Source organism: Eptatretus burgeri, chromosome 14 (genome assembly GCF_056783735.1).
Source record: "Eptatretus burgeri isolate ZD-2024b chromosome 14, Ebu_testis_v1, whole genome shotgun sequence".
NCBI classification, from domain to species: Eukaryota; Metazoa; Chordata; class Myxini; order Myxiniformes; family Myxinidae; genus Eptatretus; species Eptatretus burgeri.
In genome coordinates this window covers 18,745,422-18,769,563 of record NC_140974.1, presented here as the reverse complement: position 1 = coordinate 18,769,563, position 24,142 = coordinate 18,745,422, and the positions used below count along the sequence as shown (strand labels likewise).

Genomic DNA, 24,142 nt, shown 5'->3' with positions numbered 1-24,142 from the left:
AGTGCAGCTTCATTTTAAAATAAATATCTGATCGGATTCATACGGTGGTCGCATATTGACGTTAAAAATTTATTTTCCTCATCATTAATCTACTACCACGACTGCTGGTACTTCTCGAACAGCCTCAACGCACGGATGATCTCCTTGTGCCATCAGGCAGGCGCATTAGGCTGCCGAGGGAGTTTGGATAGGGTGTACAAACCTGGATGGGTGGACACTCCGGCACAGGATACTCGACTGGCTCACTCCTCACAGCAGCCGGGTACTCGCATTGCCAACCTTGGAAGGATGACAGGCTGAGTCTACCCACCCGGTGATATTTTGGCAGGCTGGGGCCTCAACACAGGACCGTAACATCCTTAGCCAACTGCCTTAACCAATAAAACACCAACAAGCTAACAGCCTTAATATTTGCCACCATGTTGTGGGGTCGGCTGGGAGACGTTTTTAATCCAAGTCTTTCATGGATCAGCTGGCCAAGCCTGGAATTCGACTGAGGGTGGCAGGAAAACAATTTAAAATTGTTCTTTTTGGGTGCCAGCGATAACTCACTCGGCCATTCCTTCCAAGATACTGTGTAATCTTTATGGTACACTAATGACAAGTGCTGTCAGATGAATGCGCCGTCTTAATGTCCCTCCAATCGATGTTGCAGACGTTGGTGCATCATCCTGCATTTAAATCACTAGGATGACGCTTTATAGGTGGGTTCAGATTCAAACCCAGATGAGACCATTCTAAAGTGAGTGTGCATACCTGTAAGCTATCCTAACAGGCTTCCCTCATTACCTCACATGTGCAACACGAAAAGCAGCGTCAAGCAAATGGTTTATAAATATATATATATATATATATATATATATATATATATATATATATATATATATATATATATATATATATATATATATATAAGCAAATGGTTTGCTTTGTCTGTCGGTCTGTCTGTCTGTCTACAAACGTTGGTTTATGATCGAGGAACAACTTAATTTCAATTAAATGTGGTATTTTGAACACAAATCGGAACATGAATCAGAAAAACGAACCTGTGGTTTAGCAGTACTTCGGCTCTGAATTTGTCCCGATCACACATGCGCAGAAGAGGAATGAGATACTTTTTTCAAGTCCGTCTACCTGTCTGGAAGTCAAACAAAATTGAAAATCATTCCAAACATAAAACTGACTTTTTAAGGACATCATAAAGGACACAAACAACAGGCATGAAGAACCAATGTTACGTGTCAAATCAGGTGGTGTAAAAGACTCTGCGTCAATGGCGGCAAACTTGCAGGGGGGGGGGAACTAGTTTTCTCCAACCTTTAAAATCCTTAATTTATTTCAATTGAATTATATACTTGAACAATGTACATCACCTTTTGAGCACTTTCAAAACCCTTTTGTTTAGCAATACTTGGACAAAATATTACGGCATTTTACGTCATCAAGACCAATCAAATTTGCCGCTTCCTGACTACGCCCGTGTTCTTTTTCTCTTGAAAGACTGTATGGGGTAAGGTGATCAACGAACTCTGGTTATGGATGATTCGTCGTAAAGTGAACTGTTTTCTGGTCAAGTACTCGCAATAAAAACCAAATAACTGCCTTGCTAAACCCTAAAAGCAGCCGGAAGGTAACCGATCAATGTTGAGTCATATTTATACGTCACACAATGTCGGGCCTATCCCGATGTTATGCATCACATTTTTGCAAATTTTCGATTCTCATTACTTCCCCCACAACACTCCGAAATGTTAGACCGAAGCTCTCAACCTACACGTTCCCCCCCCAAAAAAAAACAATCTAACACATTGGGAAATACTACCCCCCTTTACAATGATCAGCTCCACAATGCTGGGTGAAATACCAACCCTACTACCCCACCGTGTTTTATGTAATACGGTACTGGCAAAGAACCAGTCGGATGGGTTAATTCCCAGGATGACGGAATTTTTCCCAGGATGATGGATGGATTCATTGCCCCATTTTTATGAAGTACTGTGTGTGGTGTATTTTTACAACTTGGAATACCGACTTCCACCAGGTGGCGCAAAACAAAACGCCTTAAAATACATGATTGGGGCTTCCACATAATCCCCACACCCAGTCTCTCCCACCCTAATTTCGACCCTCGACCCCCTGAGACTATGAAATTTTCATCCCCTTAAACCCGTCCTATACACACACCGAATACATCCATTAGTTTTCAACTTATTCTGTGTAGCAGTTTAGAAAGGCATAGAAAACACACACACACATGCGCACATGCAAGCACGCACGCACACACATACACACACTTCCCTCACTTTTTTGAAGTCAATGGTTTTAATGCATATTTTTGGGTACTGTATTTAATTATGACTTGTAATACCACCAGGAGCAGTACTTTCGGATACACACCTACGTCGAGAAATTGAGCCTCCTCACCCGAACCCTGGGGGGCTATGAAATATTTTAACACCTGAAACCCAGCTGGGTACACACCGAGTATAACCAGCAGTTTTAAATTCATTCCATCCAATAGTTTTTAAGTGCATCGAAGACTCCGACTCCTTGGAAAATCCTCTATCTATTTGCTGATGACTCCACCCCCTGCCGTACCATCTGTCATCCCTCAGATCGGCAAGCCGCAGCTTCTTCGCTCTCTGCAGATCTGGCTAAGATCATAAACTGTTCCAACACGTGGAACATGTCTTTCAATGCTGACAAATCTCACACTCTCAATTTGTCTCTCCGAAAGGATGGTTTGGAACCCCCCACCCATCTACTTTCTCAACAATCCTCTGGAAGAATTCCTTTCTTTCAAGCTTCTGGATCTCACTATCTGCCATGATCTTTCCTAGGAAAGCCACATTTTCAACATGGCCTCCAAACCAGTCACCAACTGGGAATCCTCTGTCATGCAAAGTCCTTCTTCGGCCCACCTGAGCTCCTGACCACATACAAGGCTTTCGTCCACAGCCTGATGGAGTACTGCTCTCCCCTCTGGGCTGGTGCTCCTGCCTCACACCGAGCTCGGCTTCACACTGTGGAAACCAAGGCATTTTGGATCATTGGTATCTCCCACAGTGAGATTGAGTTTTTGGGCCTTTCACTCTCTCACTGCAGGCAGGTCGGTGGTCTTTCTGTCTTCTACCGTCTCCTCTCAGGTCTTGCCCCCCCCCACCTGCTCTGTCTGTGATATGTCCCCCCCATATTTCCGCAGGGTGCTCAAGGTCTGCCAGCAACCCCCTTCTGGTAAAACTACCAAAATTATGAATCACTGCTCACCTTCACTCTTTCATTCCACTTTTTTACCGCCTTTGGTATAAACTCCCACACTCTATTCAATCCCATTCTTTCCCCCAGGTCTTCAAAACAGCTGTTCACCACCACCTATCATCCCCCATCCAAATCCTCGATCTTTTCCTCCCCTTTGCGAAGGACACCATGGGATCTGTAGCGTCGAAACCAACCAATGCCGGCAGACAGCACACACATTGATGAATCACTGTGCTTGTGAAACACCGGGATGACAGTTTATAGCTGGGTCAGGATTCAAACCCAGGCTTGACAGCTTAGAGGCAAATATGCATACCTTACCTCTGGGGCTTAGGACATCCTCCAAATAAAATAATCTACCTATACATACCAGTTTAGCCAATAAAGCTAGAACCTATACATACCACATTAACCTATAATCCATACATACCCCTATAGCCTATAACTCATACATTCTACCTACTAATTTAACCTGTAACCTATATATATATACCAGATTACCCTATAACTCATACATTATACCAACAAGTTCAACCTGTAACCTTTACATACCAGATTACCCTATAACCTTACACTTTAAAAACAGTTCAGCCTGTAACCTATATAGCTACACATTACCAGTTTTCTCCGACATAATCCATCAACATGCCGATATCAAAAATGCGATCAACTTTGATTGGCCTCTGCCAGCCATTTCCTATTTGAGATTTTTCTCCTTCACAAACTTAGTGACCCGGTTCATCGATAATGTACCTGAGGTACGCCTCGACCAATGAACAGTTCTGGAGAAGAAGATCTTTAAATTATTGTTTTGAAAAAAATAAAGATCATAAATCCAAGGTGGCCAACAAGCCTTTGGACCGACCAATCATCTCCAATAGACGATAGGTACCCATCTCACGACATGTCACGACCCGGGAAAGTTTCAGGTATCTTGGAAGAGCGGTCTCCGAGAAAAACATGCTGAAAAATGGTGGAACAATCATCGTCCTGGTCGTCGATATGTAGCGTGTGCCTGCGGGTTAGCATCAATTGGTGCAGCAGTGCCACTGATGCAGTGCCCCCCTACAAGTTATCGGAGGAATTTTGAATTTGGTTAGAGTGCTGGCGATAGCTCGCCTACTCTTCGCGAAGGAAGTGCAACAAAAATAATAATTAATAAATAAATTAACAATCATATATTATTTCCGAGTTTGTGGTTTCGTGTCGCGCTATCTTCGACTTTGTTCTGCGCTCGAGCAACGTGATATTCGGCTTGCATTATCTCAAAGACCATATGAGGTGCATGGTACAAAAAAAAAAAGTAAATAAAATGGTTCTGAAACTGAAATCGCGTTCCACTTACTGCATTAAAGTAAAATTACTACTGATACTCTGCATCAGTTCCTTTCTCAAACACACCCACCCCGACATGTCGCGCAGAGCGCCGGTTATGCTAGTAACAATAATAATATTCTTTCCGTTTTTTTTTCTCACATTTTCTTTCTTTCAGCACCTTGTATCCAGAGGTAAAAGACACTATATAAATAAATTATTAGTTATGATTATTAATAATATTCAGAACAATGATCATATTACAAATACCAACACTAATTTTAATAATATCACTCATAAAGATTTGCATCCATTTCACTCTGTTGTATGAAAACAAAATAGATTTGTTAAAACACGACTGTCGATGAAAGGTAGGGTTCGTTATGACGAAGTTTGTTATAACGAGTGTTACCTATAATGGGAAGCAATTGTTCTAACACCGGATGCAGGTACTTATGGCAGCCAGCTTACTCTGAAGGGATAAAAAAAATCTCCGAGATGCTGCACCCGGATATTATTCGGTTCCGAGATAGAGGACCATCGGATGGAATACCTTGCGGATCCGAGGAGAAGACGACACCGAGCTGTGAGAACCTGTCGGCACATTCAAATGCAATTTGTGGAAAATGATCGACACCAGAACCTGACCCGGTCACTAATTGGACATGTTCACCGATTACGACACCACCACCACCGCAGTAAAGTTAGAATCCGATTAGGGTGTGGTGACCCGAAGGTCGAATTGTTTGGAGAAATTGTGGATGGTATTGTGGAAAGACAGCCGGCTTTTCCGTTCAACAAGGCCTTTGCGGTCCAGAACAGTGCGCCCTCTGCCGGCCACGTGTGATCGTCGTCGTAGTTTTTGTGCGGGTCTGCTCCCACTGGTCAATGAAACTAAATAATTATCAAGATTATTTATTTATTTGTATGCAGCCTTTGGCTGCTTGGCTACATCATTTTCAAGGAGTGCAGCTGTGCCGCTGATGCAGTGCCCCCATTACCAATAAGTGAGTACTCATTTTGCTGACCTCAGAAGGATGACGGACTGGGTCAACCCGCCTGGTGTTAATTCAACGGTTAAATGTTTTTTTTAAAGGGGCTTGCAATCAAGACCTTAAGATCTTAAGCCAGCCACCTTAACCGTTTAGCCAACAGCATGCTTCATCATCTTGATCTAAATTGTACGAACCATGAGTGTACCAACAGTCCACAAGGGAAGTCCCGGTCTAGTCTAGTCATGACAGTGAAAACAAAACCGTGCCACGATTCGAGCCAGAGAAAAAGTTATCATCGTGCACAAATCAAAGAACCCACTCGCGATCGGTCTTTGGGTGGCAGACGGGCACGAAGGAAACGTACAGAGTGCTGAACGGTGGACCGTGAGACCACCGATGTGCCTGCGACGCATCGCAGATCGTTCGTGCCAACTGGTCTCGGATTAGCCGCTGGTTCGTTCCTCTCTGCTCTCCGACGATCAAATCGACCTAACGCTCACCCGGGTCCACGACCTTGGTGGGGGGGGGGGGGGTCTGGCCCGTTTCGATGGCGTGATGTTCATCGTCAGTTTATAGATAGACAGATGATCGCGACCCGCACATTCACAATACAGGTGGTCGAGGTATTGCCCCAAGCCCCAGCCGACACACATTGCCAAGACTGCGCTGGACAGCGACCCATGTGGTCATGGGTGCAGGTTGAACACCCCAAACCGGCGTATTAAATACGGTCTACGGTCTATGGTCTATGGTCTACATGAACCTCGGTGTCCGTGGATTTAGCCACGATCCTCGCTAATCACCGGAGGTCGTGAAAATGCGGGTTTCAAGGGCACACCTTGCATGCTCGATCTCCTCCTTAGCGACCTCATCATGATCCGCGGAGACATTCACAGTCCGCTCATGGCGATCGCCCGGGCGGGTTCATCACGAGCGATGGCGGCAGCACCGTAAGGGGAAGGAGGGCGGCGTCGGCTCAGGGTCCCGCGCCATGATGGGGGCGGCCCGAGTCGACGTCGCTGCGAGTTCCCCGATCAGGCTCGGTCTTCCCGCGAAGATCTTCCACGGAAACGCGAACACGGATCCACGAGCGGAGATGCTGCACCGCGTTACACCGGGGATGAGGGTGGGACGGTGGGAAGGAGGAGAAGGAGGATGAGGAGGAGGAGGGGAAGGAGGAGGAAGGGCGGGAGGAAGGGCTGCGGATCTGCGCAAGAACGAGGGGTTCGAACAGGGACCGGGGTACACGCTCATAGATGGGCTTCTGTGGGTCGGTGCGATGTAAAGTGGTGAGGAGGGTGGTCGTGGGAGGTGGGTGACCTTCGCAAGCACAGGAGTTAACCACGAAACCCCGTCAAGACGAGCTCAAGCGCTTCATCTGGGTAACGGTTCTCACGGGATCGATTGACGCGCCAATTTCTCGGGTACGTTGCACGACGACCCAGCCGGACACTGGACCGGGTCCAGCCGGTGCGGTACAAAGTGCCCTCTCGCAGCACCGCTTCCATGACAACCACGCCTTTGATCGAGCCGTGCGGTCACCATCCCGCTCTGGTGGAGGATCATTGGGCCTGGAGTAGAAATGCAATCATTAAAAGGGAGTGTACGGATTTTTTTTTTTTTTATAAACATGGGTTTCAAAAAAAAATATTCTTTCCCGACCGTTTTAGAACCAAACGACGCCTAAATATTTGAACGTTCGTGTCGTGCACGCGATTTAAATCGATGCACGTGCGATCTGCCGGCACGACGTCACGTGAGCACAATCGCGCGCTCCCAGCTCGGCCCCACACCTCACTCCATTCCCGAAAGCTGATTACTCATAACAAATCCCGCTGGGATCATTAACTCCAAGAAGGTAACACGTGTCTCGGGAGAGGCAATGATGGCGTGATATTCCATGGCCCACTTCGACCTGATGAACTATATGGCTCTGGTACGTCGTCCGTGCACCCTCGCCGTGCGTATGCGCAGCAGTGCTGTGGAAGGTCTGGTATATCGAAATGTGATGGCAACTGCTTGCAGTGCTTGGCACATGTTTATGGACAAATCTGTTTATGGCCACGATCTAAACATTATACTGTACATGAAATACATCTTGATATACAGTACAAGTGCTACACCGTGTGAGATTCATTGCAGACTCGACCTGCAACGGGCCCGCCCCCATCCCACCAAAATATAACCAAGCTCCGCCCCCAAACACAACCCAGCTCCGCCCCCAAACACAACCCAGCTCCGCCCCCAAACACAACCCAGCTCCACCCCCAATCACAACCCAGCTCCGCCCCCAATCACAACCCAGCTCCGCCCCCAAACACAACCCAGCTCCGCCCCCATCCCACACAAATATAACCAAGCTCCGCCCCCAAACACAACCCAGCTCCGCCCCCAAACACAACCCAGCTCCGCCCCCAAACACAACCCAGCTCCGCCCCCAATCACAACCCAGCTCCGCCCCCAAACACAACCCAGCTCCGCCCCCATCCCACACAAATATAACCAAGCTCCGCCCCCAAACACAACCCAGCTCCGCCCCCAAACACAACCGAGCTCCGCCCCCAAACACAACCCAGCTCCGCCCCCAAACACAACCCAGCTCCACCCCCATCCCACACAAATATAAGCAAGCTCCGCCCCCAAACACAACCCAGCTCCGCCCCCAAACACAACCCAGCTCCGCCCCCAAACACAACCCAGCTCCGCCCCCAAACACAACCCAGCTCCGCCCCCAAACACAACTCAACATCCCCCATCACTACCCCATCTAGCAGCAGAGTCCGTTCGGCAGGACAGATGTTGCGCAATCATGTACGACATTGACAACTACCCTCCAAGTTTCATTAGACGATGTACCATTACCTGGCTGGGGTTATGCGAACAATGCTCAGAACATGACGGACGTTCGAAAAAAGCATGTCTGACAGAGATTGTAATGATCACGTCTAATGTGGGCTCCATGGGAATGTAATCACCAGTGTGGGTGACTCACTTTACGTCACAGACCGACCATACACGGTGCGTAATTGTCTAGTGCGACAGCACTGCACACGCAACCCCACTCCATCCCTCAAACCCCCTTCAAAGGTTCTGAGATCACCCGCACATCATAAGCAGCAACAGATAGGTTTTTCACAGTGATTCAAATCACCTCCAAAAGGCCTCCTCAATGTGATTGTGAATGCTCATTTTAAAACTTACACCTGAATCAAGTTTATATACAAAGACCAACTTTGGTTTGGTTGGAAAGCTAATAATCTATTTACTTGGTTGGAAAACTCTCTCTCTCTCTATCTCTCTATCTCTCTATCTCTCTATCTCTCTATCTCTCTATCTCTCTATCTCTCTATCTCTCTATCTCTCTATCTCTCTATCTCTCTCTCTCTCTATAGAGTGCAGCCTGTGGATGCTGGTTGCATCATTGGTTTGGACACGGCTATGCCGCTGATGCAGTGTCCCCCTTACCAGTACACAGGTACTCATTTTGCTGACCTCAGAAGGATGACAGGCAGAGTCAACCTCCTGGTGTATTAATTCAGCGTCCCAACGGGGCTTGAACTCAGGACCCAAGGATCCCAAGCCACCACCCCAATCACGAAGCCAACACCATGCTTTGGTTGGAAAACTAATAATTGATTTACTTGGTTGCAAAGCAAATAATCAATCTACTTGGTTGCAAAGCAAATAATCAATCTACTTGGTTATGAGGATAATAATCAATTTCCTTGGTTGGAAAGCCAATCATCAATTTCCTTGGTTGGAAAGCCAATCATCAATTTCCTTGGTTGGAAAGCCAATCATCAATTTCTTTGGTTGGAAAGCCAATCATCAATTTCCTTGGTTGGAAAGCCAATCATCAATTTCCTTGGTTGGAAAGCCAATCATCAAGTTCCTTGGTTGGAAAGCCAATCATCAATTTCCTTGGTTGGAAAGCCAATCATCAATTTCCTTGGTTGGAAAGCCAATCATCAATTTCCTTGGTTTGAAAGCCAATCATCAATTTCCTTGGTTGGAAAGCCAATCATCAATTTCCTTGGTTGGAAAGCCAATCATCAATTTCTTTGGTTGGAAAGCCAATCATCAATTTCTTTGGTTGGAAAACCAATCATCAATTTCTTTGGTTGGAAAACCAATCATCAATTTCTTTGGTTGGAAAACCAATCATCAATTTCTTTGGTTGGAAAGCCAATCATCAATTTCCTTGGTTGGAAAGCCAATCATCAATTTCCTTGGTTGGAAAGCCAATCATCAATTTCTTTGGTTGGAAAACCTATCATCAATTTCTTTGGTTGGAAAGCCAATCATCAATTTCCTTGGTTGGAAAGCCAATCATCAAGTTCCTTGGTTGGAAAGCCAATCATCAATTTCCTTGGTTGGAAAGCCAATCATCAATTTCCTTGGTTGGAAAGCCAATCATCAATTTCCTTGGTTGGAAAGCCAATCATCAATTTCCTTGGTTGGAAAGCCAATCATCAATTTCTTTGGTTGGAAAACCAATCATCAATTTCTTTGGTTGGAAAACCAATCATCAATTTCTTTGGTTGGAAAACCAATCATCAATTTCTTTGGTTGGAAAGCCAATCATCAATTTCCTTGGTTGGAAAGCCAATCATCAATTTCCTTGGTTGGAAAGCCAATCATCAATTTCTTTGGTTGGAAAACCTATCATCAATTTCTTTGGTTGGAAAGCCAATCATCAATTTCCTTGGTTGGAAAACCTATCATCAATTTCTTTGGTTGGAAAGCCAATCATCAATTTCCTTGGTTGGAAAGCCAATCATCAAGTTCCTTGGTTGGAAAGCCAATCATCAATTTCCTTGGTTGGAAAGCCAATCATCAATTTCCTTGGTTGGAAAGCCAATCAATTTCCTTGGTTGGAAAGCCAATCATCAATTTCCTTGGTTGGAAAGCCAATCATCAATTTCCTTGGTTGGAAAGCCAATCATCAATTTCTTTGGTTGGAAAGCCAATCATCAATTTCTTTGGTTGGAAAACCAATCATCAATTTCTTTGGTTGGAAAACCAATCATCAATTTCTTTGGTTGGAAAACCAATCATCAATTTCTTTGGTTGGAAAGCCAATCATCAATTTCCTTGGTTGGAAAGCCAATCATCAATTTCCTTGGTTGGAAAGCCAATCATCAATTTCTTTGGTTGGAAAACCTATCATCAATTTCTTTGGTTGGAAAGCCAATCATCAATTTCCTTGGTTGGAAAGCCAATCATCAATTTCCTTGGTTGGAAAGCGAATAATCGATTTTCTTTGATTGAAAAACCAATCATCAATTTCTTTGGTTGGAAAACTAATAATCGATTTACTTTGGTTGGAAAGCTAATAATCGATTTACTTGGTTTGAAAGCTAATAATCGATTTCTTTAGTTGGAAAGCTAATAATGGGTTTACTTGGTTAGAAAGCTAATAACCGATTTACTTGGTTGGAAAGCCAATAATCGATTTCCTTGGTTGGAAAACTAAAAATGGATTTACTTGGTTTAAAAGCTAATAATCGATTTGGTTTGGCTGGAAAGCAAATAATCGATTTCGTTGGTTTGAAAGCTAATAATCGATTTCTTTGGTTGGAAAGCTAATAATGGATTTACTTGGTGAGAAAGCCAATAATCGATTTACTTTGTTAGAAAGCGAATAATCGATTTACTTTGTTAGAAAGCGAATAATCGATTTCTTTGGTTGGAAAGCTAATAATGGATTGACTTGGTTAGAAAGCCAATAATCGATTTACTTTGTTGGAAAGCTAACAATCGATTTCGTTGGTTGGAAAGCAAATAATGGATTTACTTGGTTAGAAAGCTTATAATCGATTCACTTGATTCGAAAGCTAATAATCGATTTGGTTTGGTTGGAAAGCCAATCATCAATTTCTTTGGTTAGAAAGCCAATCATCTATTTCCGTGGTTGGAAAGCTTATAATTGATTCACTTGGTTGGAAAGCTAATATTCGATTTACTTTGGTTTGAAAGCTAATAATCAATTTACTTGGTTTGAAAGCTAATAATCCATTGACTTGGTTGGAAAGCTAATAATCAATTTACTTTGGTTGGAAAGCTTACAATCGATTTGGTTTTATTGGAAAGCTAATAATCGATTTCTTTGTTTGGAAAGCTAATAATGGATTTACTTGGTTAGAAAGCCAATAATCTATTTACCTGGTTGGAAAGCTAATAATCGATTGACTTGGTTGGAAAGCTAATAATCGATTTACTTGTATGGAAAGCTAATAATAGATTTACTTGGTTGGAAAGCTAATAATGGATTGACTTGGTTGGAAAGCTAATAATCGATTTACTTGGTTGGAAAGCTAATAATAGATTTACTTGGTTGGAAAGCTAATAATGGATTGACTTGGTTGGAAAGCTAATAATCGATTTACTTGGTTGGAAAGCTAATAATAGATTTACTTGGTTGGAAAGCTAATAATGGATTGACTTGGTTCGAAAGCCAATAATCTATTTACCTGGTTGGAAAGCTAATAATCGATTGACTTGGTTGGAAAGCTTATAATCAATTCACTTGGTTCGAAAGCTAATAATCAATTTGGTTTGGTTGGAAAGCTCATAATCAATTTCTTTGGTTGGAAAGCTAATAATGGATTTACTTGGTTTGAAAGCCAATAATCAATTTAGTTTTACATAAGCACCGTCTTGACACATTTGGATACAACCACTCTCAGCACATAACCACCACCCAGATACGTTTGGAGGGGGAGAGAGAGAGAGAGAGAGGGCAGGAGAGAGAGAGAGAGAGAGAGAGAGGGCAGGAGAGAGAGAGAGAGGGCAGGAGAGAGAGAGAGACAGAGAGAGAGAGGGCAGGAGAGAGAGAGAGAGAGAGAGAGAGAGAGAGAGAGAGAGAGAGAGAGAGAGAAAGAGGAGAGGAGAGAGAGAGAGAGAGAGAGAGAGAGACATAGGGCAGGAGAGAGGGCAGGAGAGAGAGAGAGAGAGAGAGGGCAGGAGAGAGAGAGAGAGAGAGAGAGAGAGAGAGAGAGAGAGAGAGAGAGGGCAGGAGAGAGAGAGAGAGGGCAGGAGAGAGAGAGAGGGCAGGAGAGAGAGAGAGAGAGAGAGAGAGGGCAGGAGAGAGAGAGAGAGAGAGGACAGGAGAGAGAGAGAGAGAGAGAGAGGACAGGAGAGAGAGAGAGAGAGAGAGAGAGAGAGAGAGAGAGAGAGAGAGAGAGAGAGAGAGAGAGAGAGAGAGAGAGAGAGAGAGAGAGAGAGAGAGAGAGAGAGAGAGAGAGAGAGGGCAGGAGAGAGAGAGAGAGAGAGAGAGAGAGAGAGAGAGAGAGAGAGAGAGAGAGAGGGCAGGAGAGAGAGAGAGAGAGAGAGGGCGGGAGAGAGAGAGAGAGAGAGAGAGAGAGAGAGGGCAGGAGAGAGAGAGAGAGAGAGAGAGAGAGGGCAGAGAGAGAGAGAGAGAGAGAGAGAGAGAGAGAGAGAGAGAGAGAGAGAGAGAGAGAGAGAGAGAGAGAGAGAGAGAGAGAGAGAGAGAGAGAGAGAGAGGGCAGGAGGGAGAGAGAGAGAGAGAGGGCAGGAGGGAGAGGGAGAGGGAGAGGGAGAGGGAGAGGGAGAGGGAGAGGGAGAGGGAGAGGGAGAGGGAGAGGGAGAGGGAGAGGGAGAGGGAGAGGGAGAGGGAGAGGGAGAGGGAGAGGGAGAGGGAGAGAGAGAGAGAGAGAGAGAGAGAGAGAGAGAGAGAGAGAGAGAGAGAGAGAGAGAGAGAGAGAGAGAGAGAGAGAGAGAGAGAGAGAAGCGTGAGGGGAGCGTGAGGGGAGCGAGAGGGGAGGGAGAGGGGAGGGAGAGGGGAGGGAGAGGGGAGGGAAAAAGACAGACAGACAGAGAGGTGTGGAAGGATACTGCATTAGTAGGGGGTGGAGCAAGGATGGGATAAATATAGAGAGGGGGGTCGTGGGGGGAGTGAAATTCCCAGAGAATGTTATGTTCCACTTTATGAACAAGACACACACACACACACACACACACACACACACACACACACACACACACACACACACACACACACACACACACACACACACACACACACACACACACACACACACACACACACACACACCATATGGTGGGTGGAAAAATTTGTCTCTGAAATTGAGAAAACACATTAATGTGGTGAACAGCTCAGAAATTGTGTGTTATCAAATATATTTTGCTTTGAAACTACTTTGAGAAAGTACACCAAGTCATATAAAATAACCAATTGCTTCAGAAACAGTCACGAGGACAAACGAAGATATGATCACTCGTACGCTGCTGAGGTTAAAAATTAAAATCTCCAAGATACGGAATGAAACTTTGCCACCACGCCGCCTGCCTAACCGAGCACGCACGCACACACACACACACACACACACACACACACACACACACACACACACACACACACACACACACACACACACACACACACACACACACACACACACACACACACACACACACACACACACACACACACACACACACACACACACTTGTGGAGAGTCCATAAATACCAAATCGAAATATACCCCATATATGTACCTCTACCTTGTGCCAACTACTGACTGTACATCCCGATTGGGACACGAACTGTATCGCTTTCCACTGTCGGGCGCTCGGCAAGCGGCTTAAACACTTAAAGGCCGGGTCACACCTTGACGTTTTAGCCAACGTATGCCGATTTTTGAATTCTTTTTTCTAAAACGCTGGCACACGTTGAATACGTTATGGGTAAGTTTTGATAACATTGAGAGCACGCTGAAAAACACTGCCATACGTCGTTGTACGTTGGCTTTAAACGTTGTACTTTTCGGTTGTCCTCAAATTTTTTCATGCTTGAAATTTCACGACGTATGCCGGCGTATGACTCACACGTTCCACTACGCTGGCCACAAGTTGTATGCACGGTCTGCGATCGTTGACAGACGTCAACACATGCTACTTGTAAGTTAATCATAAGTTGAGACACGCCGAGGTAATGTTTAGCGTACCCGAAACTTATTTCTAACCTATGATTAACGTGTTGTTGGCACGTTACGCGATCGTTGCCACACATCGACAGACGTTACTTTTAAGTTACTCATAGGCTGAAAGACGTCGGTATAATGGATCGTCCTTGCGTCAGCGTCCACGGCCACGGCCAGGACACTTATTTGCAGCATTCTTCAAACTTTTATTCGGCATGACGAGGATGTTCACACTTCGATGTCTAGCTTGGCTATGATTCCAATTGTCCATCGGCAGCGTCTATTTAAAATAGTCGAGTTTGAGCGTTTTAGCACGTTCAGAAGAAACGCTTCAAATTTCCAAACCCCAGCGTCAAAAAACAAAGGCGAGTGACAGCAATTTAAATCGTTCATTGTAAACAATGAAAATAGCTGAGTGGTACCGTTTAAAAGTCGTTGAGTGTAAAAAAAATCCAATTGTTGAGCGCAAGCGTCTACTTTCAATAGTGGAGATGCAGCCATTTAAATCGTTGAGTTTATCATTTAAATCGTTAAATCGTTAAACGCAAGGACGATCCATCATAACCCACACCCTCCCCCTCACACTCACCTACTACTGCCAACATGAACAAACTACTACTGATACTGATACTGTTACTGCTGACATGGACATCGACTCAAAAAGGACTCAAAAACACTGTTGGGTTCCCCTTTTATGAGCAGCATTTTTATATACCAATTCCCAAAACCGCTGGGAACACGTCTTTATATGGCAGTTGTAAGCTAGAAACACGTTCATTTACTTTTTTTTGTCGACCGGAAGACGTCATTGGAATACGTTTACATACGTCGATGTGTGTTGGGACTACGTAAAGAATTGGTTCAAAGCACGTCAAACATAAGTTAGAAATAAGTTTCGCGTAAAAAAGACATTACCGCAGCGTGTTTTGACTTGAGTAGCTTATAAGTAGCCTTTGTGGACGTGTGTAAGCGTCCACATATCGTGTGTAAAACTTATCCCCATCACATGCGGAACGTGTGTCATACGCCGAGTACGTCGTAAAATTTTGAACATGTTTAAAATTTCTTGACGTACTCTACTTACTACGACGTATGATAGCGTACTTTAGCGTTGTACTCACGTATACCAAACTTACTCATACCGTATTTGACGTGCCCCAACGTTTTAGACACATTTTTCTTAGGTCGGCATACGCTGGCAAGATCGCCAAGGTGTGACCGCGATGTTGACACTTCCATTTCTACGGCAGTTATGATTCGAATCGTTGTGCGTCAGCCTTTTAATCGGCTAAGTCACAACATCGTCGGCGATGCGTGCAACGCGCTATGCCTAAGTTAGACTATCGTTGGGCATCGGTTGTGTAGGCCGACAACAGGTTCAGCATTCGTTGGTATAAGTTATCTATAACACAACGAAACGTTCTGTGTCCGTTACTAATGCGTTATACATAAGACCAAGTCGCTATGAATACGTCCAAATCTTTAAAAAAAAAACATCAAAAGTTCAACGTAAGCCAGCGTTTTACATACATTTTAATACGTTGCCATCGCTGGCTAAAACGTCAAGGTCTGACCGGGCCTTAAGCAAGCACTCCAATTAAATGGTTGGCAAGTGAAAGCGATGTCCAAACGTCCAAACTATGCCCGAAGTACACACATGAACACTTTACTCGGAGTCAAAACTGCTGCTAAGTTCAAATCTGGAGCATACATTTCGTAATTCAGCTTAGTTTAAGAGATTCTCGAGGTTATTGCATGTGCAGAAATAAAATATAGCCACGGACGCTGGTGTCTCTGGGCGTTTATAAGCATTGCAATGTACCCAGTGATGCGTAGCTATGATGATCAGGCATTTGATAATATGAGTGAGGAAGGTGAAAAAAAAAACTATCGTTCAGAAATCGTTGTGGCCTGTTCCAAGTCAAGGCATGGTTGAGCAGGTCAAAAAACATGGCGGCTTCAGACCCCAGCAAGGTAACTCAGGACACGCCTTAAGACCCAGAGAGAGAGAGAGAGAGAGAGAGAGAGAGAGAGAGAGAGAGAGAGAGAGGGAGAGAGAGAGAGGTGACCGAGGATCGCCTGATGAAGGATATAATTAAATAAGTTCGTTAATTATCTTCAAAAGGGGTGTTTTAATTAACCCAAACACCCAATTTTCACTCTTGCACTTCCTTGGAGTTTTCTTAGTACGAGTGCAAAGTTTTAGGCTGATAGGTTTCATGGTTTTGGAGTTGTGGAGGAAACACACACACTTATTAATGTGTGTGTGTATATATATATATATATATATATATATATATATATATATATATATATATATATATATATATATATATATATATATGTCAATAAATCAATTTCTTAGTTCTCCAAACTCTAGTTTTGTCTAAATGAATCGACGTTTCGTCCAGCAACCCAACATGCACTGGGCCTCCACCAGCCTTTATCAACAGCAATTTTCTTGTTTACCTCCTCCAGTATATACCTGAGGGAGGGGGTGTCTCTGTTCCTTCGACCAATCACAAAGCTGTATTGCAGGACCTCATGACTTTTGTCCCGTGACAAGCTTGTCTTCTTTCTCTCTTCTTCTCAACATCTCTTCAAGCCTTACATTTCCTTTGTTATCCTCGTTGGTTATATCCCGCTTTGCCTCTGTCCTCTTCCTGCCATCGGCGCCTCTCTAGTGTATTTGTATATGAGGAGACTGTGAGCCTGTGATAACACCACAGTCTTCTCTGTCAGAGGAGACCTCATTTGCCCAGTGTGCCATGTCTCTAGTATTCACCTCCTCGTACGGTTTGAGTATGCCACCAGTACGTTCACGTTGTCCCATAGGGGAACATGGTAAGTAGATCTGAAGGTGGAAAGCATCTATGGGGAGGAGGAAATTCCTCCTTAGGAAATGTTCTGCTGAGTGCGGTGAAGAAGGCGGCACCAATGTTGTGTGGTGTCGTCGTTACCCAAAGTGCCCAGGGTAGTGACGGCACTTCCCCCAAGCTCAACGGCTTTATTTGTCTCGTCAAACAGTCCGTGTGTGTGTGTGTGTGTGCACAGCTCCACTGTGAGCTTAAGAACATGTTTCCCCCCCCAAAAAAGGCATCCGGTGAAGAATTCCAAATTTCTAGCACAATTTGGTCTCGTTTTTTTCAGATTGAGCCACCTGTTTTTTAATTTGTTTGTTTGCATGGTCGAGGCTCATGGAAGAGCTAGAGCAGAATGGAAGGGAACAAAATGGAATGGGGGAAACACCAACAGCAGAGTACTGAAGTGAGAGTGAGTTCAAGAAGAGAAAGACACACGGAGGGGGGGGAGGGTGAGCAAGCTGCACACCAGCTGAATGAAACACAGCAAGAGGAAGGGGAAGTTGGGGACAAAACAAAAAAGGAACAAACCAACGTACAACGAACAAATGAGAATAGGTGAGGGAGAGAAGCGGTGGAAACCCTTAATAACCTGGAAAAAGGGAGTGCTTGGAAACGGTGTTATTTGGGGTCGAAGAGACGAGTACGGATGGCGGTAGTGGTGAACGGCTGTCAAGTTCCAGGATAGATTTGTGCATTTCTAGATTTTCGAGTTCGATCACGAGAAGCCTCTGAATTTTGAAGTCCACTTGTCCTTGTCCAACGCATCAGCTAATTGAAAGCCCAGTTCTGCTCGGTCCACTCCTGGAAATGCTGACGAGTCGAGCGCACAGGTGTCGGCTTCAAGGGGTTTCAACACAAATGAAAAAAAAAAATCACCTATTCCTTTATGAAATCGCTGCATGAAGACTTCTGGTATTTCCAGCATCACTTTGATTTTTTTTTTTTTTGTTAATGTTCTCAATGTAAAGCTCTTAGTTTGTTGCCTCTTTGAATCGCTCCAGTGATGGGAAATGAACAAGCGAACCTGTCTCCACGCATCTCGCAAGCAATGCCAGTTTTCGCTCAAATGATGGCACCTCTTCCACAAGCAAGAGAGCCGCGTTTCCCTTTCCTCATCGCTTTCTGGAAAGGCCATTTAAATGTGTGATGACGTCCACCACAAAGTGAAATTCCAGGAGTCGCTGAGGATGTGCAAGCTCTGCATATTCATCTTCCTTTTCCCGCATAAACACCTTCACTTCTTCCAGGCAAGCCACAAAACGCACTCGCACTCTTCGCAAAGGTCGCGTTTGTCATGAAAATCCTTCTCGGGGTTGGATTTTTTTGTTGTTGGCGACTTTCTCATTGCAAATGAGACACAAAGGGAGTCCAGCCAACATCTTGAAGAAGCACAGATACAGTCTCCCTATCCCACAATGTAGTATACATGTTGAAGGAAGAGTTATCAAAACCACATTTCGTTTGATATTTAGATATGAATCGTTCATTGTTTATCAAAACTAATCGGGAGTTTGTGTTTCTTGACTGAGCAATAACTCTCTGGAGGTCCCGGGCGTGAGTGACTGATGGCTGGACGCTGCGGTCTGTGAATCACGGCTGGGCATCCGCTCACTGCGGGTCCCGTGCTGAGAGTCACGCGAGTCGCTATCATCCTGCCTTATATAGGCAGCCCTCGAGTCCCTTGCTGCACGGGTTTTACGTATGCGGTAACCCGGCTGGTTTTTATTTATTTAAATTTTTACTTAAAGTTAGTATTGGGAGCTGCACAAAAGTCCTTAAAGAGCCACGTGCGGCTCCTGAGCTGCAGCTTACCGACTGATGGGTTATCTGGTTTCTTCTAAGCCCTACTATTACTGTACAGTAATTACAGTAACTGGACAAACTGTGTGAAAGCTTACAACAATCATTCAACTCACAAGCGACATCACCATTGGGGTAGTCAACGTTTCTCACTTTTCCCACCTGTGGGCTGTGAGGTTTAGGTCACATGGCCAATCACACCAATACCTTATCCACACTTGTGAGGTTTAGACCACATGGCCAATCATGCCAATACCATATGCATGGCCACATGGCCAATCATGCCCACGCCTCATCCACACCTGTGGGGTTTAGGCCACAACTGTAAGTTTTATATCACGTAGTCAATCATGTGAATTCCTCATCCACATGTGGGTTTGAGGAAACACCTGTGAGGTTTACATCATATGTTCAATCATGTGAATGGCTCATCAACACGTGTGAGGTCACATGGCGAATCATGCTAATTCCTTATCCACATTTGGGAGGTTTATGACACATGACCAATCATGCCAATACCCCATTCATGGCCACATGGCCAATCATGCTAATGCTAAATCCACACATTTGAGGTTGAGCAATCCACATGGCCAATCATGTGAATTCCTCATCCACACCTGTGAGGTTCATGCAACACCTGCGAGGTTTATTTCATATGACCAATCATGTCAATGCCTCATCCACACCTGTGAGGTCACGTGGCCAATCATGCTAATTTCTCATCTATACTTGGGAGGTTTATGGTACTGGGCAATGATGCTAATACCTCATGTATGGCCAATCATGACAATGTCTCATCCACACCTGCCGGATTGAGGCCACATGGCCAATCATGCCGATTCCTCACCCACACTAATTTTTATAAAGACCCGTATCTGTTCTATAATGTATTTTCTAATCCCAATCTCAAAACTAGAGTGAAGTTGATGGTGTGCACCATTGCAAATCCCCATGTTTCCCACTGAAAGCAAAGTTGAAATATGGCAAAAAGTTCCACGAGGATTGACCCAATATCAAATTTTGAGTTAAATTTTCTTTTTTCCCCTGTTTTGACCCCTGTGATTCTAAGTCCTTCACCCAGTGGGGCATGAAACGGGGGTGAAATCCTAAAAATTGTTACACATTTCACACATCTCCCAATGTTGATTGCATATAAAAAAGTTTCATAACCTCCACCACCGAATGTGAAGGAGGTTGTGTTTTCAGCCCTTTCTGTTGGGTCGCCGAAATAGGTAACCCTTATTGTCAGTAATTCTGTCTGTTTGTTTGTTTGGATGTTTGGCATCAGCATAATTGGTAGTAAACGTGGGTGGATTTTGACCAAACTCGGGTGGTAGGTACATCTTATGACCTTGTGCTTTGGAAATTGTGATGGTTGCTAGGGACGCTTTGGTTCCCTAGCAACAACCGAAAAACCTTCAAAATCGGTACCGTTCACGCGAAATCAATTCCGAAAGCCATTATCCCACGTAGGGTTATGAAATTTGGCACGAATGATCTACAGGTGATGCTCTATCAAATATATTCCGGTTTTTGTGATATATGGAATACTTTACCCGCAGCGCCCCCTACAATTAGGGTATGCGTGAAAATTGAAGGCCTCCTAGCGACCAGGTGAGTGCATCGATACGAATGAAACTTTGCAGGTTGATGGTACTCAATGAGTACTACAACTTTGCCTCAGGACATATTGACCAATTTTGCTTAGGTCAGGGGTCAAAGGTCAATTAGTGCAAAAATCGATCATATGCGAGAGCTGGAGGTGCCTTCGCGCCAAATGCTACTCCTCCTAGGGTTATGGTTGGATGGTCATGAAAATTCACACTAATAGTCTGGAATACATTGTGCACAAACGATTGAGCCGGATTTTTGATTTAGATCTTTGTTCACCCACAGCACCCCCTCGAACTTTGGGGATTTCCGATTTCAAACCGCATTTTCGGTACTTTTCATTCAAATGGATACCGAGTAGTTATCAGTAGATGGAACTGGATGACATTTGATATGCATAATCTTAAGGTGATTCCCTATCCGCTATATGACATCCATTTTGCTCTATAGCTTATAGTTTCCATGCTCGGTGACCCATCGCCGCCTACCGGCTTGTCTGTTTGTCTGTCTGTTTGTGTGCAGGATATCTCAAAAAGTTGTGGACGGATTCGAATGGAACTTGGTGGACAGGTTGGGTGCGTTGCAAGGACGAATTTATTTGATTTTGATGAAGATCCAAATCCGCATCCGGATTTGAAAATTATTTAATTTTCTGGGATTCTTCACCATTGAGAGATATGGCCAAAAACGATATATAACATGATATTTCAAAAATGTATTAGGCCCATTATATTCTCGTGGATCAGGCATTGCGTGGCAGAGGTATGCGCTCTACCGAGTGCCCTTCTAGTTACCCTCGCATTCTGCGAAAGGTTATGTTTTGGTCGCTGTGTATTTATTTATTTGTGAATATGTGTGTTTGTTTGTTATTCGCATAACTCAGAAAGTATAAAACCGAATTGCATGAAATTTGGTGGGATGATTCGTGAGTATCCAAGGACGATTTGATTAGATTTTGGGAGCGATCAGGTCAAAGGTCAAGGTCATGAAAAGGTCAAAAACACTCTTTTGAGCATAACTTCCTTCATAATAAAACTATCGACATGCAACCACCGCCATATTGTTCCATGACGAGATACCTTTCGGATATGTAGTGTCGGATTTGACGTAACGTCATCGGAAGTGCGTCTAAATGACGCCACAAGATGACGTAAATTTTCAATTTTCGATCTCATCAGTTTTGATCGGACTGACCGTTATGACATCATTGACGTTTGAACATGACGTTTTTCCATTGTGGCTAAAATGTCCTGATATTTTACATTCAAATATCTATATAATTTACAAAGCAAAGTCTCCCAAATCCAGGCATTAGGATCAGTACCAAAATATCTGTTTATTGATGTACAGGTTTTGCCAATTAAGTCTGTAGTCAAGGTCACATTCAAGGTCAAAATATACTTGTAGGCATAGCTTCAGATCTAATAGAGCTATTGACATGAAACCAACGTCAAAACGTTTAGTGAACTACGAGCTTTCAGAATGGTAGTCCCGGATTGGACGTGACGTCCCCGGAAGTGCGTCAAAATGACGTCAAAAGATGACGTCATTTTTCAACTTTTTAATTTTTCAGTGTTTATCATTCCATTTTGTTGGACTGCCTTCAAGGAGGTTACACACCAAATTTGACGTCAATCGGACTGACGGTTGTGACGTCATGGACGTTTTTCAAATGTTCCCGGAAAAAGTTGCGGCGGCGAAGGTATGCGCTCTACCGAGTGCCCGTTCTAGTTTTAAAATGTGCTTGTAATTGCATTTTTCAATATTTGACTTACCCACCCCAGGTTGGTGGGGGGGGGGCAACAATGACACAGCTCTTGCACTTTCTTGCCATATGGTGATCATAACTTCCAAGTTTGGTGACTTTCTACCCAACCATTTGAGGAGATAGCGTGACGGATGGACGGACGGACAAACACACAGGTGGAAAGACAGGCAGGCAGGCAGACAAAGCCGATTAAAATACCCCCCCCCCCCGCCCTGTTTTTTTTTTTTCAAAAAGCGTGGGGATATTGTAGTTAATTGTACTATATACAGGGTGTGGCAAAAAGATGGGACAGATTTCAGGGGGGAATATCTGATAATGAAAGGTAATTATTGGGGGTTTTTTTCTTTTCAGATTGTATCAGATGAATGAATGGCAAATTGGACACATGGTTGAGCAGTATAACTTCCAAATATATTCCATGATTTCAGGACAAAGATAATTCAGAAGACATTTCCAAGTTCGTGATGCAACATCATGAAGAGTAATAAACAGATGTGCGGCAACCTTCCACAAAACAAGACGGGGCTACATGCCACACCACAAGGAACTGCTGCGAGAGCATTTTCCTGGAAAGCTCATCTCCAGACTTGGAGATGTGAATTGGCCTCCCACATCTCCTGATCTCAGCCATCCTGATTATTTCCTGTGGGGGATTTTTAAAAGACAGGCCACTCACACTCAAGTAAGTGAAAGAAAACATTACAAGTGAAATTCAGGCCATTCTGATAGACTTTACTCTGAATATCCCTTTGGGGGCACTCGAGGTGCTGAATGAGGAATGGGAGCCACTGGGATTATGGGTTTCCTGGGTCAAAACTAAGATCCAGGCTCTTCAGAAGATAAAGGCCCAATCACACCTTGACGTTTTAGCCAGCTTATGCCGATTTTTTGGAAAATTTGTCTAAAATGCTGATACACGTCGAATACGTTATGGGTAAGTTTTGATAACATTGAGAGCACGCTGAAAAACACTGCCATACGTCGTAGTACGCTGGCTTTAAACGTTGTACTTTTCGGTTGTCCTCAAATTTTCCATGCTTGAAATTTTGAGACTTATGCCAGCGTATGACTCACACGTTCCGCATAACGCTGGCCATAAGTTGTAGGCACGTCACGCGATCGTTGACACACAGACACATGTTACTTGTATGTTACTCACAAGTCGAAACATGTTAAGGTAATGTTTAGCGTACCCGAAACTTATTTCTAACCTATGAGTAACGTGTTGTACTCACGTTACGCAATCGGTGACACACGTTACTTGTAAGGTGCTCATAAGTCAAAACACATCAAGGTAATGGTTAGCGTCAGTGTTCCAAACTCCCTGGTTTTTTTTTTTTTTTCTTCGATCGGTATGATGGTGATTTTGACACTTCGATTTCAAGTGCGGTTATAATATAATATAACATAATTAATAGGCTGCCGCTCAACGATTTAAATCATAACCGCACTGTACACTGAACACCGTCATACCGAAGAAAAAAAAAAACCCGGGAGTCTGGAACACTGACGCTAACCATTACCTTGATGTGTTTCGACTTATGAGTAACGTACAAGTAACGTGTG

At 44.1% G+C, this 24,142-nt stretch overlaps 1 protein-coding gene across 7 annotated transcripts in view; it reads right to left on the bottom strand.

Moving 5' to 3' along the window:
* The window catches only part of LOC147012734 (phosphatase and actin regulator 1-like), a 203,120-nt gene that overhangs the window by 166,083 nt on the left and 12,895 nt on the right, over positions 1-24,142 (bottom strand). The window contains exons 1-2 of one of the 7 annotated variants that reach the window (XM_085853863.1): positions 6,406-7,083; positions 1,047-1,138 (exon numbers count right to left, since the gene is read on the bottom strand). The exons of 4 other annotated variants lie outside the window; for them this stretch is intronic. Coding sequence is in view for 2 of the 3 variants with exons in the window: in XM_085853859.1 (XP_085709985.1) it covers positions 6,406-6,457 (52 nt within the window). In the remaining variant the exon portion in view is untranslated. Of the gene's footprint in view, positions 1-1,046; positions 1,139-5,931; positions 6,296-6,405; positions 7,084-24,142 lie in introns of those variants that run through there. 2 more of the 7 variants (XM_085853859.1, XM_085853860.1) reach the window with 2 other exon arrangements.